Below are 18118 nucleotides of genomic sequence, written 5' to 3'. Positions count from 1 at the left end.
CTAACACCCCCTAACTGAAATATAATTTTATTAAATCTAAATAAAATTACTATCATTAACTAAATTATTCCTATTTAAACTAAATACTTACCTGTAAAATAAAAAATAAGATAGCTGCAATATAACTAATAATTACATTGTATCTAGTTTAGGGTTTATTTTTATTTTACAGGCAACTTTGTATTTATTTTAACTAGGTACAATAGTTATTAAATAGTTATTAACGATTTAATAACTACCTAGCTAAAATAAAGACAAATTTACCTGTAAAATAAAACCTAACCTATGTTACAATTACACTACACTATAATTAAATTAATTACCTAAACTAAATACAATTAATTACAATTTAAAAAAATTATCTAAAGTACGAAAACAAACACTAAATTACAGAAAATAATAAAATAATTACAAGAATTTTAAACTTATTACACCTACTCTAATCCCCCTAACAAAATAAAAAAGCCCTGCACTACACTAAATTACAAATAGCCCTTAAAAGGGCCTTTTGCGGGGCATAGCCCCAAAGTAATCAGCTCTTTTACCTGTAAAAAAAAGTACAATACCCCCCCCCCACAACATTAAAACCCACCACCCACACACCCAACCCTACTCTTAAACCCACCCAATACCCCCTTAATAAAACCTAACACTAACCCCTTGAAGATCACCCTACCTTGAGAAGTCTTCACCCAACCGGGTCGAAGTCCTCAACGAAGCCGGGCGAAGTGGTCCTCCAGACGGGCAGAGGTCTTCATCCAAGCCGGGAAGAATAGGTCATCCAGACGGGCAGAAGTCTTCATCCAGATGGCATCTTCTATCTTCATCCATCCGGCGCGGAGCGGCTCCATCTTCAAGACAGCCGACGCGGAGCATCCTCTTCAAACAACGTCCAACTGAAGAATGAAGGTTTCTTTAAATGACGTCATCCAAGATGGCGTCCCTTCAATTCCGATTGGCTGATAGAATTCTTATCAGCCAAACGGAATTAAGGTAGAAAAAATCCTATTGGCTGATGCAAACAGCAATAGGATTGAAGTTCAATCCTACTGGCTGATCCAATAGGTCTTCGGCCCGGCTGGGTGAAGACTTCTCAAGGTAGGGTGATCTTCAAGGGGTTAGTGCTAGGTTTTATTAAGGGGGTATTGGGTGGGTTTTAGAGTAGGGTTGGGTGTGTGGGTGGTGGGTTTTAATGTTGGGGGAGGTATTGTACTTTTTTTTACAGGTAAAAGAGCTGATTACTTTTAAGGGCTATTTGTAATTTAGTATAGGGTAGGGCTTTTTATTATTTTGGGGGGCTTTTTTATTTTATTAGGGGGATTAGATTAGGTGTAATTAGTTTTAAAAACTTGTAATTATTTTATTATTTTCTGTAATTTAGTGGGGTTTTTTTTCGTACTTTAGATAATTGTATTTAATTTAGGGAATTAATTTAACTATAGTGTAGTGTTAGGTGTAATTGTAACTTAGGTTAGGTTTTATTTTACATTGTAGTTATTTTATTTAGATGTATTTAAATTATATTTAAGTTAGGGGGGTCAGGGTTAGACTTAGGTTTAGGGGTTAAGAACTTTAATATAGTGGCGGCGACGTTGGGGCGGCAGATTAGGGGTTAATAAATGTAGTTGGGTTGCGGCGACATTGGGGGCGGCAGATTAGGGGTTAATAAATAAAATGTAGGTGTCGCGATGTTGGGGGCGGCAACAACTACAATTAGTTAATTGTAGTTATTTTATTTAGATGTATTTAAATTATATTTAAGTTAGGGGGGTCAGGGTTAGACTTAGGTTTAGGGGTTAAGAACTTTAATATAGTGGCGGCGACGTTGGGGCGGCAGATTAGGGGTTAATAAATGTAGTTAGGTTGCGGCGACATTGGGGGCGGCAGATTAGGGGTTAATAAATAAAATGTAGGTGTCGCGATGTTGGGGGCGACAGATTAGGGGTTCATAAGTATAATGTAGGTGGCGGCGGTGTCCGGAGCGGCAGATTAGGGGTTAATAATATAATGCAGGTGTCGGCAATGTCGGGGGCGGCAGATTAGGGGTTAATAAGTGTAAGATTAGGGGTGTTTAGACTCGGGGTTCATGTTAGGGTGTTAGGTGTAGACATAAAATGTATTTCCCCATAGGAATCAATGGGGCTGCGTTAAGAGCTGAACGCTGCTTTTTTGCAGGTGTTAGGTTTTTTCAGCCGGCTCTCCCCCATTGATTCCTATGGGGAAATCGTGCACAAGCACGTTTTGCCAGCTCACCGCTACCGTAAGCAGCACTGGTATTGAGGTGAGATGTGGAGCAAAATTTTGCTCTACGTTCACTTTTCTGCGGCTAATGCCGGGTTTCTAAAAACCCGTAATACCAGCATTGTCTACAAGTGAGCGGTGAGGGAAAACTCGTTAGCATCGCACCCCTGTTACAGCAAAACTCGTAATCTAGGTGTATGTGTTTTTATTTGAGCACCTCCTTCAGTTTAGCTGACTAGCGCTCTTCAAATGCTTTTTTTTTTTTTCTCACTGACACATCTGTACCCCCCTGGCTATTGACTTTAAAAGGACAGAAAACCCATTTTGTTTGTTTCTGATTCAGATAGAGATTACACATTTAAACAACTTTCCAGTTTATTTCTATTATCAAATTCTCTTGTTCCGTTGTTGAAGGAGCTGCAATGCACTACCAGGAGCCAGATTAAGACATTGGTGAGCCAATGACAAGAGGTATATATGTGCAGCCATGAATTACCAGCTAGCTCCCAGTAGTGCATTTCTACCCCCGAGCCTACCCAGGTATGCTTTTCAACAAAGTATCCCGGGAGAATTAAGCAAATTGGATAATAGAAGTAAATTGGAAAGCTGTTTAAAATTTTGTCATTTCTCTGAATCATTTCATTCTGACTTTACTACATTTTAAGGGTCAATGGCTTCTGCATGCATGACAGTGTGTTCTAACATTTAAAAAGATTTCTTGCATGTGCTTTTAAATAAAACTGGATTTTAAAATCCATTCCTGAAAACAGAAACCTTTATCTGATACCTAAAGTATTTCATTTGGTTCATAAAATGAAGGCAAACTGTGGAATATGTAGGGATTGTCTGTTATTTGTGCTTATATGAGACTTTTAGATACATTTATATTTATACATTGCAGTTGGATACAAATTGTATGTCTACAGGGGATCTTGTCGCTAAAATGTAAGGAACACTTGCCCTATTGTATATAACCTCATAGATTATAGAGAGTATAGCAAAATTGATAAAGTGTACCTTTAAATCAGGAGTTTTCAAAGTCCGAGGCCTCCCCACTGAAGAAGTTTACTAGACAGCCCCCCCATAATAGATGTTACTTTATTTTTTCTCTTTAAAGAAAATTTTATTATTTATTTTTTGTTTTAATTTTGGGAATTTCCAGGGTTTACTCAGTTCTCAACCATCGTTTCTATTTGCACTTAGTTACTCATGTGTTAAACGCAGGTTACTGATCAAGAGCACATTTTTTTACATTGGTACCTCTTTCTTCCTACACTACATCCAGCCCTTTTCCTTGTTTCGCTACAACATGACAAGTTTCATTGTCCGTTCTTAAAAACTGTTCTACAAGTCAGCTGCTGTCTTGTGGTTTTCATAGAAAAATGCTGTCGGCTGCACCTTTCCTTATATGCTCTAGCGCCCCCCTGTGGAGGCAGTCTTACTCTTTGAAAACCACTGCTTTAAATCAACACTTGTAACTATTCCATAGCCTCAATTTTCAGGTCATAAATTCTAAATGTGCATTTTTTATTATGTATATGTTTTGTTTAAATATCATTAATTGAATTACCATATAATTGAGAGAGCCATCTTTGTATGTGTTTGTTAGTCCTAAAAAAACAGGAAGTTGGGGGAAAAAATACCTTTTTTCTTTTGTAGAGAAACTTTATGTGCTTTGCATTTAAATAAATGTACATTTTTATTTTTTATTTTATTTCTGAAGCATATATGGCTCCTGAAGTCATCACCCGAGCTAAAGGAGAGGGGCATGGGCGTGCAGCTGACATCTGGAGCCTGGGTTGTGTTGTAATTGAAATGGTCACTGGAAAGGTGAGAACTGTGTACTTTTTTTTTTTTTTTTTACTTAAAGGGACATAATACTCATATGCTAAATCACTTGAAAGTGATGCAGCATAACTGTAAAAAGCTGACATGAAAATATCACCTGAATATCTCTATGTAAAAAAGGAGGAAATGTTACCTCAAAATTTCCTCAGCTCATCAGAGTAAGTGCTCTAGTAACAGTTATTCTTCAGCTACTGTCAAGCTGCAAGTTGGAAAAAAAATAGCCAATCAGCATCAACAGTGCTGAGGTTATGCATTGTTTTGCTGTGATCTCATCAGATTTCACTGAAATGTTGTGAGATTTCATAGTAAACTTCCTTAAACTGAATAGGGAAATGCCATGACTGTGCCTGCACATGCCAGTTGCACATTTCCTTGCAAGTCATGGGGCAAGTATCCTGATTGGCTGCTTAAAGTCTCTTTACAATGAGGTGTGAATACTTAGGAAAAATTTGTGGTAAAATATCTTCCTTTTTTTACATAGAGATGTTCAGGTGATTTTTTTCTAGTCGGCTTTTGACAGCTATGCTGCATCACTTTCAAGTGCTTCAGCATTTGTGTATCATGTTCTTTTAACTGCATTGTTATTGTTGTGTCCTACATTTATCTGCCCACCAACACTTTACTATGATGTCCTTACTCCCTTATCTGCTCTTTGTCTTGCATTCTTAACCTGGATCTTTTTCTTCATATGTTGTTCATTGACTAGCCTTGTCTTTCCCTTACTTTGTCTCGGCCTCTTTCTGTCCCTAGCTTTCTTTGTCTCTCAGTGACCGACAAACCCAGTACATTTATTTGCACTTCCATTAAAAATTATATACTTTGATATGCAAGTTATTTTGGATCAGTAATTTTCAATGGACATTGTTTATTGTTTGTTTGTTGCAGAGACCTTGGCATGAATATGAGCACAACTTCCAGATCATGTATAAAGTAGGGATGGGAAACACGCCCCCCATTCCAGACAGAATAAGTCCTGAAGGAAAAGATTTCCTTTCTCACTGCCTGGAAAGTGATCCAAAGATGAGATGGACAGCCAGTCAACTCCTGGACCATCCATTTGTCAAGGTTGGTGAAAGATGTCAATTAGGTTACTGCTAAACTGTGAAAATCAAAAAAGAAAAGATATACCAGAAGTAGTGAGAAGTTAAACAATATCTTCCACTCCAATCTTCTGGTATAGCAGTGTGTGTATCACTCCCCTCTTACTCTCTTAAGGTGATAAACCCTCGTACAATATCCCCTATATAAATAGTCACAAACTGAGTCTCACAAAATTAGAGAACAAGTTAACTCATAAACAATACATTAAATTTATTAACACTCAATCTTATATATGCAAAAACCACCGGGGGTATAAAAAAGAATTCAGTATAAAATATTCAGTATAAAAATTCTGCTGCTTCACAGAATATGTTGAGTTTGTAAGTTCCTGAAATAAAATCCAGTTAAGTCTTAAGTTGGACCTGACAGTATAAGTGCAAAGCTGTAAGTTCTCCTTTAGTTCAGCCTAAAAAAGCCACTATAACAGTACACACACAACTCCACAATAAGCTTTGGCCGCTTCCTCCCAAGGAGTCCCAAATTAGGTAGCTTCCACCTTGTGCTTACCTTACACGGCGCCTGGTGTTCCAGCTATTATCTTACCCTTCCGGTGTACCTGCCACACCTCCTCTGCGTCCCGTGTTCCCTTAGGTAGTACTCCTCGGTACAGTTCTTCTGTTTAGTGGGAAGTCTTCGCTGTTAGCATTTTGTGTGATAGTGCGAAAAGCAAGATGTTCCCATCTTCCAAGCTGGGTTATCAGAAGTTATTTGCTAAAGGGACATGAAACACTGTTTTATTTTCTTTCAGGATACATATAGAGTGCACAATATAAAAAAAGACTTTCAAATGTACTAATGTTAGCAAATTTACTTTGTTTTTTGGTATCCTTTGTTGGAAAGCAGGTAGGTAGGCTCAGGAGCATGCACATGTCTGGAACACTATATGAAGGTAATATAACAGATCCCAGCACAAGAACACAGAGAAATTCAACATATGCAATGTTTATTAGTTGGCACTTAGCAAACAAGATAATGCAATATATCAGGGCCCCAAATCATCACACATACTTCTCACACACACAAAAGAAAAAAAATATATAAATCAAATAAAATGCAGAGATAAACACCCCCAAGGCGTCCCAAGGGGGGATAAGTTATCAGCAGTCCAGGGCTAGCAAGCAAGTTTAATGCGATATGTACAAGTGCCTGAAAGTCTGTTGTGCTATGTATAAAAAGTAGAATACTATATGAATATCCAGTATATATGGACCATTCACTTTGACAGAACAGGGTAAACAGATGCCTGCAGCCACGGCTAGTACACTGACCCAACCACTTGTGTATTTATAGCCAGTCCATGGGTCTAGTGGATATGTGTATATGTATCAATACAAGCGTGTTAGAAATCAAGTGGTAATAGCAAGCATAGGTAGTACCCCAGGTAAGGCCACTTCTCACAGCCTGTCTGCCTAAATGAGAGGGTATAAACAACTTTCCCTTGTATACTTGCGCCCACTGTCGATGTAGAATGGCTCAATCCGTAGTGCACTGCAGCTCAATCTTAACTGGTCATCCACCGCCAGTCCCGGCTTGCATACCTCCCCAGCTCAACCTGCATGGATCATCCACCGCCAATCCGTTCAAAACAAATGCTTGAATACAACACATGTATTGCTTGTGGCTCTCCTGGCTAATGCTGATGACGTCACTCCGACGAGCGTTTCGGGACTCTGCCCTTTCTCAAGGAGTCATACCAAGCTTCATTACAGGGGAGAATAAGTGTACACTAACCACTGCTGATTGGTCTATGAAAAAGAGGGTTAGACACTTACCAGCCCACTCACTCCTTATATTAAGTAAATCGTCAACAAAATGTATATTTTACTTATGCATCTGTAGAACCATGTTATCATTTTTAGAGCACTGTATAAATACCTGCATAGCAATATAATATATATGTATACAAGTATATAAAAAAATCCAACCCACCACAGCCCTACTTTACGTAAATGTTCGCCAAAAGAGCTCTCTATTGAGGCCCCTAGGAGACATAGTATCCAACCTTCTTATCCATTGGGCCTCATTTTTAAAGAGAATCCTTTTTACATACTTGTATAGACATATATTATATTGCTTTGTAGGTATTTATACAGTGCTCTAAAAATTATAACATGGTGCTACGGATGCATAAGTAAAATATTAATTTTGTTGACGATTTACTTAATATAAGGAGTGAGTGGGCGTGTAAGTGTCTAACCCTCTTTTTTTCATAGACTAATCAGCAGTGGTTAGTGTACACTTATTCTCCCCTGTAATGAAGCTTGGTATGACTCCTTGAGAAAGGTTGGAGTCCCTAAGAGCCAGGAGAGCCACGAACAATACATGTGTTGTATCCAAGCATTTGTTTTGAACGGATTGGCGGTGGATGATCCATGCAGGTTGAGCCGGGAGGTATGCAAGCCGGGACCGGCGGTGGATGACCAGTTAAGATTGAGCCACAGTGCACTACGGATTGAGCCGTTCTACATCGACAGTGGGCGAAAGTATACAAGGAAACGTTGTTTATACCCTCTCATTTAGGCAGACAGGCTGTAAGAAGTGGCCTTACCTGGGGTACTACCTATGCTTGCTATTACCGCTTGGTTTCTAACACGCTTGTATTGATACATATACACACATCCACTGGACCCATGGACTGGCTATAAATACACAAGTGGTTGGGTCAGTGTACTAGCCATGGTTGCAGGCTTCTGTTTACCCTGTTCTGTCAAAGTGAACGTTCCATATATACTGGATATTCATATAGTATTCTACTTTTGATACATAGCACAACAGACTTTCAGGAACTTGGGAGGCCTTGGGGGTGTTTATCCCTGCATTTGATTTGATTCTTATTTATTTTTCTTTTGTGTGTGTGAGGAGTATGTGTGATGATTTGGGGCCCTGAGATATTGCATTATCTTGTTTGCGAAGATTGTGTTCTTGTGCTGGGATCTGTTATATTAATTTGTCTAGAGATAGTGACGTTACCTTATCCCGTGCTCTTGCTTCTAACAGACTAATTTACTAATTTGCTATATTATTGTAGATTGTGCTGTCACAGTTGTAATTACTATATGAAGGTACTTTTGCAAAAATATTTTTATACTGCTCCTATTTAGTGCTTATAAACATACTGCAAATCTGCAACCATATAGTTCTCAAGACACATTGCATGCTACCTACGTAGGTATTCTCTTCAACTAAGAATGCTATGAGAACGAAGTAAATTTAATTACCAAAGTAAATTGGAAACATTTATAAATATATACAGTGGATATAAAAAGTCTACACACCCCTGTTAAAATGTTTAGGTTTCTGTGATGTAAAAAAGTGAGACTGATACATAATTTCAGAACTTTTTCCACCTTTAATGTGACCTATAAACTGTACAACTCAATTGAAAAACAAACTGAAATCTTTTAGGTAGAGGGAAGAAAAAATATAAAAATAGAATAATATGGTTGCATAAGTGCGAACACTCTTAAACTAATACTTTGTTGAAGCACCTTTTGATTTTATTACAGCACTCTTTTTGGGTATGAGTCTATTAACATGGCACATTTTGACATGGCAAGATTTGCCCACTCTTCTTTGCAAAAACACTCCAAATCTGTCAGATTGCAAGGGCATCTCCTGTGCACAGCCCTCTTCAGATCGCCCCACAGATTTTCAATTGGATTCAGGTCTGGGCTCTGGCTGTGCCATTCCAAAGCTTTAATCTTCTTCTGGTGAAGCCATTCCTTTGCTGATTTGGATGTATGCTTTGGGTCGTTGTCATGGTGCAAGATGAAGTTCCTCTTCATGCTCAGCTTTCTATCAGAAGCCTGAAGGTTTTGTGCCAATATTGTCTGGTATTTGGAACTGTTCATAATTCCCTCTAGCTTAACTAAGGCCCCAGTTCCAGCTGAAGAAAAACAACCCCAAAGCATGATGCTGCCACCACCATGCTTCACTGTGGGTATGGTGTTCTTTTGGTGATGTGCAGTGTTGTTTTTGCGCCAAACATATCTTTTGGAATTATGGCCAAAAAAAAACAACTTTGGTTTCATCAGACGAGAACACCTTTTGCAACATACTTTTGGGAAACTTCAGATGTGTTTTTGCAAAATGTAGCCTGGCTTGGATGTTTTTCTTCATAAGAAAAGGCTTCCGTCTTGCCACTCTACCCCATAGCCCAGACATATGAAGAATATGTGAGATTGTTGTCACATGTACTACACAGCCAGTACTTGCTAGATATTCCTGCAGCTCCTTTAATGTTGCTGAAGGCCTCTTGGTAGCCTCCCAGACCAGTTTTCTTCTCGTCTTTTCATCAATTTTGGAGGGACATCCAGTTCTTGGTAATGTCACTGTTGTGCCATATTTTCTCCATTTGATGATGACTGTCTTCACTGTGTTCCATGGTATATCTAATGCCTAATGAAATTATTTTGTACCCTTCTCCTTACTGATACCTTTTTTTTTTTTTTTTCAAAGAGCTTTATTAGAAAAACATGAGGTTTTACAACAAGATGCAAAGAAACATGGGGTGCAATATAAATGTTACAGAATATTGTTAGAGCCATGCAACTGCTATAAATGTGCAATACTCATATAGTTCGCTGCAACAGTTAGCAATGATATGCTGGGGCACATATTTATGAAAACTGAAGGTATGATACATGGATAACCCCTCACTTATCTTTTCTAGCGAAATACATTATATATTAACAAAAAAAAATAGAATACAGAACAAAGCCATGAGCATTGGTTATTAATCCTCAATTTTACCCCTGCTTTGTGGACGGGCCTCTCTTGGACCCCAGAAATATGTAGTGTTATGGGGGTTATTTGTGGCTAACATTAAAAACAAAGACAAAACAAGAACAAGAAAAAACAAAACAATAGATTATAACTGAGATATGGACCAAAACTGAGCTCTCAGATTTTTCTACAGGTAGATATTTAGACATGACATTTCAAAATGCTAATAGACAGGAGGTGCCTTATCATATCGTCATTACGGTTATCCCTTTACTGTCTAAAATAGGCTATTGTTAGAAGGGGATTGTTATTGTCAAAATACTGGCCTTATAACATTGGGGTTCGCCAATCTGAATAAATTGCGTAACAAACATACAACAAAACATATTAACCTTTTAATTAGTTACCAATGAGCCCACCACTGGGGTCCGACGGCCCCAATATTAAGTTAAGGCCTCATCAGCCCCCTGTCATTGCCTGATCATAAAATCCCAATTCCGGAGAAGTCAGCAGTACTTTCAGGGTGGATCTTTCTATGACTGATACCTTTTAACAATGAGATCCCTCTGATGCTTTGAACCATGGCTTTTGCTGTGGGATGCGACTAAGAAAATGTCAGGAAAGACCTACTAGAACAGCTGAACTTTATTTGGGGTTAATCAAAGGCACTTTAAATAATGGCTGGTGTATGCTGACTCCTATTTAACATGGTTTTGAATGTGATTGCTTAATTCTGAACACACCTACATCCCCAGTTATAAGAGCGTGTGCACACTTATGCAACCACATTATTTTAGTTTTTTTTTGTTTTCTTCCCTCTACCTAAAAGATTTCATTTTGGTTTTCAATTGAATACAGTTTATAGTCTCATTTTTTTTACATCACAGAAACCTGACATTTTAACAGGGGTGTGTAGACTTTTTATATCCACTGTATATGTGTATTATATATAATTACTTTTGTATAGCAGTTTTTTAAACTGGGTGACCTCTTACATAAATGCTTTATTTCCTATTTTTCACTGTGTTTCGGTATTAAATTGCTATTTATTGTTACCCCATATAGGGTATCACTAGAAAGGCCTGTTTGTCTGTTTAAAAAACAAAACTGTGTATAATATGTATGGGTGCGCTTAAAGGGACGTGAAACCCAAAAATGTATATATCATGATTCAGATAGAGAATGTAATTTTAAACAACTTTCCGATTTACTTTTATTTTCTAAATTGCTTCATTCTATTGGTATCATTGGTTGAAGAAACAGCAATGCACATGGATGAACCAATAATATGAAGCATATATGCACTAATCAGCAGCTCCTGAGCCTACCTAGGTATAATTTCCAACAAAGAATACCAAGAGAAGGAAACAAATAAGATAACAAAAGTAAATTGGAAAGTTGTTTAAAATTGCATGCTCTCTCTGAATCACACAAGAAAAAAAAAATTGGGTTTTATTTCCCTTTAACAAGAGAGTGAACAATCAAGGAGAAACCAATAGTGAACAAAAATGCCAAAATTGCTTGTCATTTAAGCACACAAACTGGTAAAAACCTTTGTCCTTAAGAGGGTAAACACAGCAGAGTCTAAGGTGCTTGTACCATCTGGTAATGACTCCGTTTGTTAATTACTGACATGATACAAGCACCCACTGGCGCTCTGAGCAGCTGCAGTATTTAAAATGCTGGTGCACTGAGAATATCTAGCTATGCTTCACATGCTCATGCTGAAAAACATTTTAACACTAAAACAGTGATAACTTTTACTATAAGCATTTTTGCCAATATATGATTATTGTAAATATGTTTGTATTCAACAATGTAATTAATCAATGTGCATTTCAATTTTGTACGGAATGTTCCTTTAAAATAAATCATTACAATATGTATTATGTATGATTTTAAATGGATTTTAAACTTCATGTGTGCAGTGTCAATTACTTCCTGTCACACACCTACAAGGAGGCTGGGGTCTTTACAGAAAGGCTAATCTAGTTTGATGTCATAAAACTTCTAGAGTAACATGTGCTGGTTTACTATAAAGGGAATACTAGATAAGCAGGGAGTCAGATTTGCCCATGCTCAGCAGAGGCAGAATGCAACCTAAGTTACCAATATGTCGGCTCTCTTATTTCCCTGAGGGCAGTGCCTACAATGATAATTTCTAAGTGCCAATTTTGCAAGAAGTTCTTTACACAACCTTTAATTTAACATTCTTGTTTTTGCTAATGAGCACTGTTTCCTATTCCTTTATGTTACCATATTTCTGGATCTAACTTGACCACATACACAGCTTACCAGGTTCATTTCATTGTGGGTATAGAACACTTTACCTAGCACATTTCACCATGGTATATTTTCCTTGTGAAATTTCACTGCGGCCCTACATCTGGTATATGGTTGTGTGTACTAAACAGTTTACCTGTCACTTTCCCTGTGACAGGTAATATCAGCGTTTCTCAGCTTCATTCCTCAAAAGTCACTAACTAGACAGATTTGAAAGAAATGGTCAACTCCAAAATTTTTATTGTTAAAAAAGATTGATAATCCCTTTATTACCCATTCCCCAGTTTTGCAGAACCAACACGGTTATATTAATATACTTTTTACCTCTGTGATTACTTTGTATCTAAGCCTCTTTTGACAGCCCCCTGATCACATGGCTTTTAATTTATTATCTATTGACTTGCATTTTAGCCAATTAGTGCACTGTCCTGCACAATTCCACAGTAGAGAGCATAATGTTATCCATATGTTATCTATATGGCCCACATGGATTAGCAGTCTCTTGTTGTGAAAATCTAATAAAAAAAGTTAAATTTAGAGGTATAAAGTATATTAATATATCAATGTTAGTTGTGCAAAGCTGGGGAATGGGTAGTAAAGGCATTATCTATCTTTTTAAACAATACCAATTCTGGTGTTGACTGTCCCTTTAAGGATGTTCCCATTTGAGTCAGTCACAGTGAGTAAGCAGCTGACCAGCCCATGCAGGGAACTAGAATCTGGCCTGCTAGAGGTGTTTGAGGGTAGAACTGAGAAGCAGTGTTTCTGTGATACATTTAATCTTTACTTTAGCTGCATCAGGGCAAACAATGAGACAGGATATGTGTTAGAGTAGCCTTTACCAAAGCTCTAGGTGTCCCAAAGGCACAAGTACCGCAGGTTGAGAAACAAGGTCCTGAAGCAAAAGAAACTGAGTTTTATAGTTTGCCATCTTCTGGAAATGAGATCTAGAGTGATTAAAAAAAGAAGCTTGTGTTACTTCATTTGCTCTACTGCTTAAGAACTTACACATTTAAAGGGACAGTCTAGTCCAAAATTAACTTGCATGATTCAGATAGAGAATGTAATTCTAAACAATCTTACTTTTATCACCAATTTTGCTTTGTTCTCGTGGTATTCTTAGTTAAAGGGACACTGTAACCAAAATGTCTCTTTCATGATTCAGATTGAGCATGACATTTTAAGCAACTTTCTAATTTACTCCTATTTTCAATTTTTCTTCATTCTCTTGCTATCATTATTTGAAAAAGAAGGCATCTAAGCTTTTTTTTGGTTTCAGTACTCTGGACAGCACTTTTTTATTGGTGGATGAATTTATCCACCAATCAGCAAAGACAACCCAGGTTGTTCACCAAAAATGGGCCGGCATCTAAACTTACATTCTTGCATTTCAAATAAAGATACCAAGAGAATGAAGAAAATTTGATAATAGGAGTAAATTAGAAAGTTGCTTAAAATGTCATGCTCAATCTGAATCACGAAAGAAAAATTTTGGTTACAGTGTCCCTTTAAAAGCTAAACCTAGGAGGTTCATATGCAAATTTCTAAGTTATTGAAGGCCACCTCTTCTCTCAGGGCATTTTGACAGTTTGTCACCAGTAGAGGGTGTTAGTTCATGTGTGTCATATAGATAACACTGTGCTGACACACGTGGAATTTCAGTGAGCCAGCTCTGATTGGCTAAAATGCAAGTCTGTCAAAAGAACTGAAATAAGGGGCAGTTTGCAAAGGCTTAGATACAAGGTAATCATAGTGGTAAAAAGTATATTTATATAACTGTTGGTTATGCAAAACTGGGGAATGGGTAATAAAGGTAATATCTATCTTTTTTAAACAATAACATTTTTGGTGTAGACTGTCCCTTTTAAGAAACTTTTAAATAAAGATTTGGATTTGTGTTTATGTTTTGCATCTAATTGCATTTCCTTTCTTTCTGAGCAGGTTTGCACAGACGAAGAATGAAGCTGTCAAGACGTGGCCTAATGTATTTCAGCAAGTCATCTCTTAATCACTACTGTATGTAATATTTACATAAAGACTATGCTGAGACAGTGCAACGTTGTATCTTAGCGACTGAAGAGACTGCACAGGTGACAGGCGTCACTTCTCCTTCCTGCTGCTGTCCTTGCGTGTTACCCGGCACATGCTATTCATGTCACAACGTCCTGCACGTTTTTAACGAAACTGCATGTTTCAGTGAAGTGCCATTTCTACTGTATATTGACCATTGAGTTCTTTTTAATTTGTTATCTCGCTTTTTATTTCTCAAATGATTGAGAACTGTAATTACACAATAGTAATGGTTGGATCTCTTACTGTTCAGATGCAACTTGTAGTGTTATCAGGCAGTCTGGACTTTGTAAATGTTTGTATTCTCCCTGTTTGTTGAGTGCACTGACTGTGAACTTGTCTTTTTTTGGCCAGCTTCAGTTTTGTTATGCAAGAAAAAAGCTAATTCAATTGGAAGAACATTTTTTTTTCTTAATAAATGGTTTATTTTATGATGTTTTATGGTGCATTGTGTCTATTATTGTAATTTATAATAGTATAGGGCGTGATAGAAAGGGATTAAACACGAGTAGCTGAATTTCAATAAATAAGGAACATTTATGGACGTTGCTATTCCTTTACATAGCAGTACAGTTAATTCAGTTTTGCACCTTCTGCTAGTGATTACGAGAACAGAGAACTGCTGGAGCAACGGAAAATACAATATTTAATAAACATTTAGAGCCAAGAAATTTATCTCCCAGTTTTATTACTTCTTAAAATAAATAAAAAAATTAATCTAATATATAAAACAGACTTAAAGGGACAGTCTACCATAGAATTGTTATTGTTTTAAAAGATAGATAATCCCTTTATTACCCATTCCCCAGTTTTGCATAACCAACACAGTTATATTAATACACTTTTTACCTTTGTGATTACCGTGTATGTAGGAACCTTCTTCCAGCCCCCTGATCACATGACTGTGACTGTTTATTATCTATTGTCTAAAATTTAGCATTGTTTTGTGCTAAATCTTAAAGTGATGGTAAACTTACCCGACTTAAAACTTGTATTCTTATGCAAATTAAAAAAATAAGTAGACTTTCATTAATGAAAACATGCAAACCGCTCGTTCTATTTAATTTTTTTATCCGAAATAACAGAATTTTAACATACTTTCCTCCTCCCGTACCACGGCCGCCATTGATTTATTAATCCCACGTGTTTTAACATACCAATAACAGCCCAGGCCAGTCGGTGACACTGATATCATCAAACACGCCCTAAGTTAACAATGCGCATGCGCTAGACATTGGATCGATGAGACCGTAGAATAACGTATTTGAAACGCATGCGCATAGCTAGAGTTGAAGATTTGGATTCCAATACTATGACGTCGCGACGGGTGGTTCTGCTTTCTGTCTGGCTATAGAAAATAACAGGAAGTAATGACGGGGCGGAGGAAGGAGCGGTAACGCTCTGTGAGTAATACATGATTTATTATAGAAAAGAATCAAATAAATAAGGAATAAACATAGTGCCTTCGGTTAGAAAGAACTGAGGATTAATAATATATTTCCCAGATATTGAAAATTTACCATCACTTTAAATAACCCCCTGTGCCTGAACACAGTGTTATCTATATGGCCCACGTGTACTTTCTGTCTCTTTGTGTTGAAAAGAGATTTAAAAAGCTTGTGATAAGAGGCAGCCCTCAAAGGCTTAGAAATTAGCATATGAGCCTACCTATGTTTAGTTTAAACTAAGAATACCAAGAGAAAAAAGCATATTTGATGATAAAAGTAAATTGGAAAGTTGATTAAAATTAAAAGTCCTATCTGAATAAATGGCCATTATAGTAAAAAAAAAAAAATCATGCTCTTATTTGTTAAGAGAATGTAATTTCTCCAACATAGGTGTGTCCGGTCCACGGCGTCATCCTTACTTGTGGGATATTCTCTTCCCCAACAGGAAATGGCAAAGAGCCCAGCAAAGCTGGTCACATGATCCCTCCTAGGCTCCGCCTACCCCAGTCATTCTCTTTGCCGTTGTACAGGCAACATCTCCACGGAGATGGCTTAGAGTTTTTTAGTGTTTAACTGTAGTTTTTATTATTCAATCAAGAGTTTGTTATTTTGAAATAGTGCTGGTATGTACTATTTACTCAGAAACAGAAAAGAGATGAAGATTTCTGTTTGTATGAGGAAAATGATTTTAGCAACCGTCACTAAAATCCATGGCTGTTCCACACAGGACTGTTGAGAGCAATTAACTTCAGTTGGGGGAACAGTGAGCAGTCTCTTGCTGCTTGAGGTATGACACATTCTAACAAGACGATGTAATGCTGGAAGCTGTCATTTTCCCTATGGGATCCGGTAAGCCATGTTTATTAAGATCGTAAATAAGGGCTTCACAAGGGCTTATTAAGACTGTAGACTTTTTCTGGGCTAAATCGATTCATTATTAACACATATTTAGCCTTGAGGAATCATTTATTCTGGGTATTTTGATATAATAATATCGGCAGGCACTGTTTTAGACACCTTATTCTTTAGGGGCTTTCCCAAATCCTAGGCAGAGCCTCATTTTCGCGCCGGTGTTGCGCACTTGTTTTTGAGAGGCATGACATGCAGTCGCATGTGAGAGGAGCTCTGATACTTAGAAAAGACTTTCTGAAGGCGTCATTTGGTATCGTATTCCCCTTTGGGCTTGGTTGGGTCTCAGCAAAGCAGATACCAGGGACTGTAAAGGGGTTAAAGTTAAAAACGGCTCCGGTTCCGTTATTTTAAGGGTTAAAGCTTCCAAATTTGGTGTGCAATACTTTTAAGGCTTTAAGACACTGTGGTGAAAATTTGGTGAATTTTGAACAATTCCTTCATGTTTTTTCGCAATTGCAGTAATAAAGTGTGTTCAGTTTAAAATTTAAAGTGACAGTAACGGTTTTATTTTAAAACGTTTTTGTACTTTGTTATCAAGTTTATGCCTGTTTAACATGTCTGAACTACCAGATAGACTGTGTTCTGAATGTGGGGAAGCCAGAATTCCCATTCATTTAAATAAATGTGATTTATGTGACAATGACAATGATGCCCAAGATGATTCCTCAAGTGAGGGGAGTAAGCATGGTACTGCATCATTCCCTCCTTCGTCTACACGAGTCTTGCCCACTCAGGAGGCCCCTAGTACATCTAGCGCGCCAATACTCCTTACTATGCAACAATTAACGGCTGTAATGGATAATTCTGTCAAAAACATTTTAGCCAAAATGAACACTTATCAGCGTAAGCGCGACTGCTCTGTTTTAGATACTGAAGAGCATGACGACGCTGATAATAATGGTTCTGAAGGGCCCCTAACCCAGTCTGATGGGGCCAGGGAGGTTTTGTCTGAGGGAGAAATTACTGATTCAGGGAACATTTCTCAACAAGCTGAACCTGATGTGATTACGTTTAAATTTAAGTTGGAACATCTCCGCATTCTGTTTAAGGAGGTATTATCCACTCTGGATGATTGTGACAAGTTGGTCATCCCAGAGAAACTATGTAAAATGGACAAGTTCCTAGAGGTCCCGGGGCTCCCAGAAGCTTTTCCTATACCCAAGCGGGTGGCGGACATTGTTAATAAAGAATGGGAAAGGCCCGGTATTCCTTTCGTCCCTCCCCCCATATTTAAAAAATTGTTTCCTATGGTCGACCCCAGAAAGGACTTATGGCAGACAGTCCCCAAGGTCGAGGGAGCGGTTTCCACTTTAAACAAACGCACCACTATACCCATAGAGGATAGTTGTGCTTTCAAAGATCCTATGGATAAAAAATTAGAAGGTTTACTTAAAAAGATGTTTGTTCAGCAGGGTTACCTTCTACAACCAATTTCATGCATTGTCCCTGTAGCTACAGCCGCATGTTTCTGGTTCGATGAGCTGATAAAG

General features: G+C 37.7%; 1 protein-coding gene across 7 annotated transcripts in view; it reads left to right on the top strand.

Annotated features, from left to right (window-relative positions):
• The window catches only part of MAP3K4 (mitogen-activated protein kinase kinase kinase 4), a 481171-nt gene extending 466464 nt beyond the window's left edge, over positions 1-14707 (top strand). For all 7 annotated transcript variants that reach the window (XM_053710936.1, XM_053710933.1, XM_053710939.1 and 4 more), the window contains 3 exons: positions 3965-4071; positions 4975-5154; positions 14140-14707. In XM_053710936.1, coding sequence (XP_053566911.1) covers positions 3965-4071; positions 4975-5154; positions 14140-14160 — 308 coding nt within the window. In that variant the 3' untranslated portion in view covers positions 14161-14707. The remainder of the gene's footprint in view (positions 1-3964; positions 4072-4974; positions 5155-14139) is intronic.
• Positions 14708-18118: the final 3411 nt, after the last annotated feature.

Source organism: Bombina bombina, chromosome 4, assembly GCF_027579735.1.
Source record: "Bombina bombina isolate aBomBom1 chromosome 4, aBomBom1.pri, whole genome shotgun sequence".
Classification (NCBI taxonomy): domain Eukaryota; kingdom Metazoa; phylum Chordata; class Amphibia; order Anura; family Bombinatoridae; genus Bombina; species Bombina bombina.
Note: the sequence above shows the minus strand (reverse complement) of the source record. Positions and strands in the feature narration are given on the sequence as shown.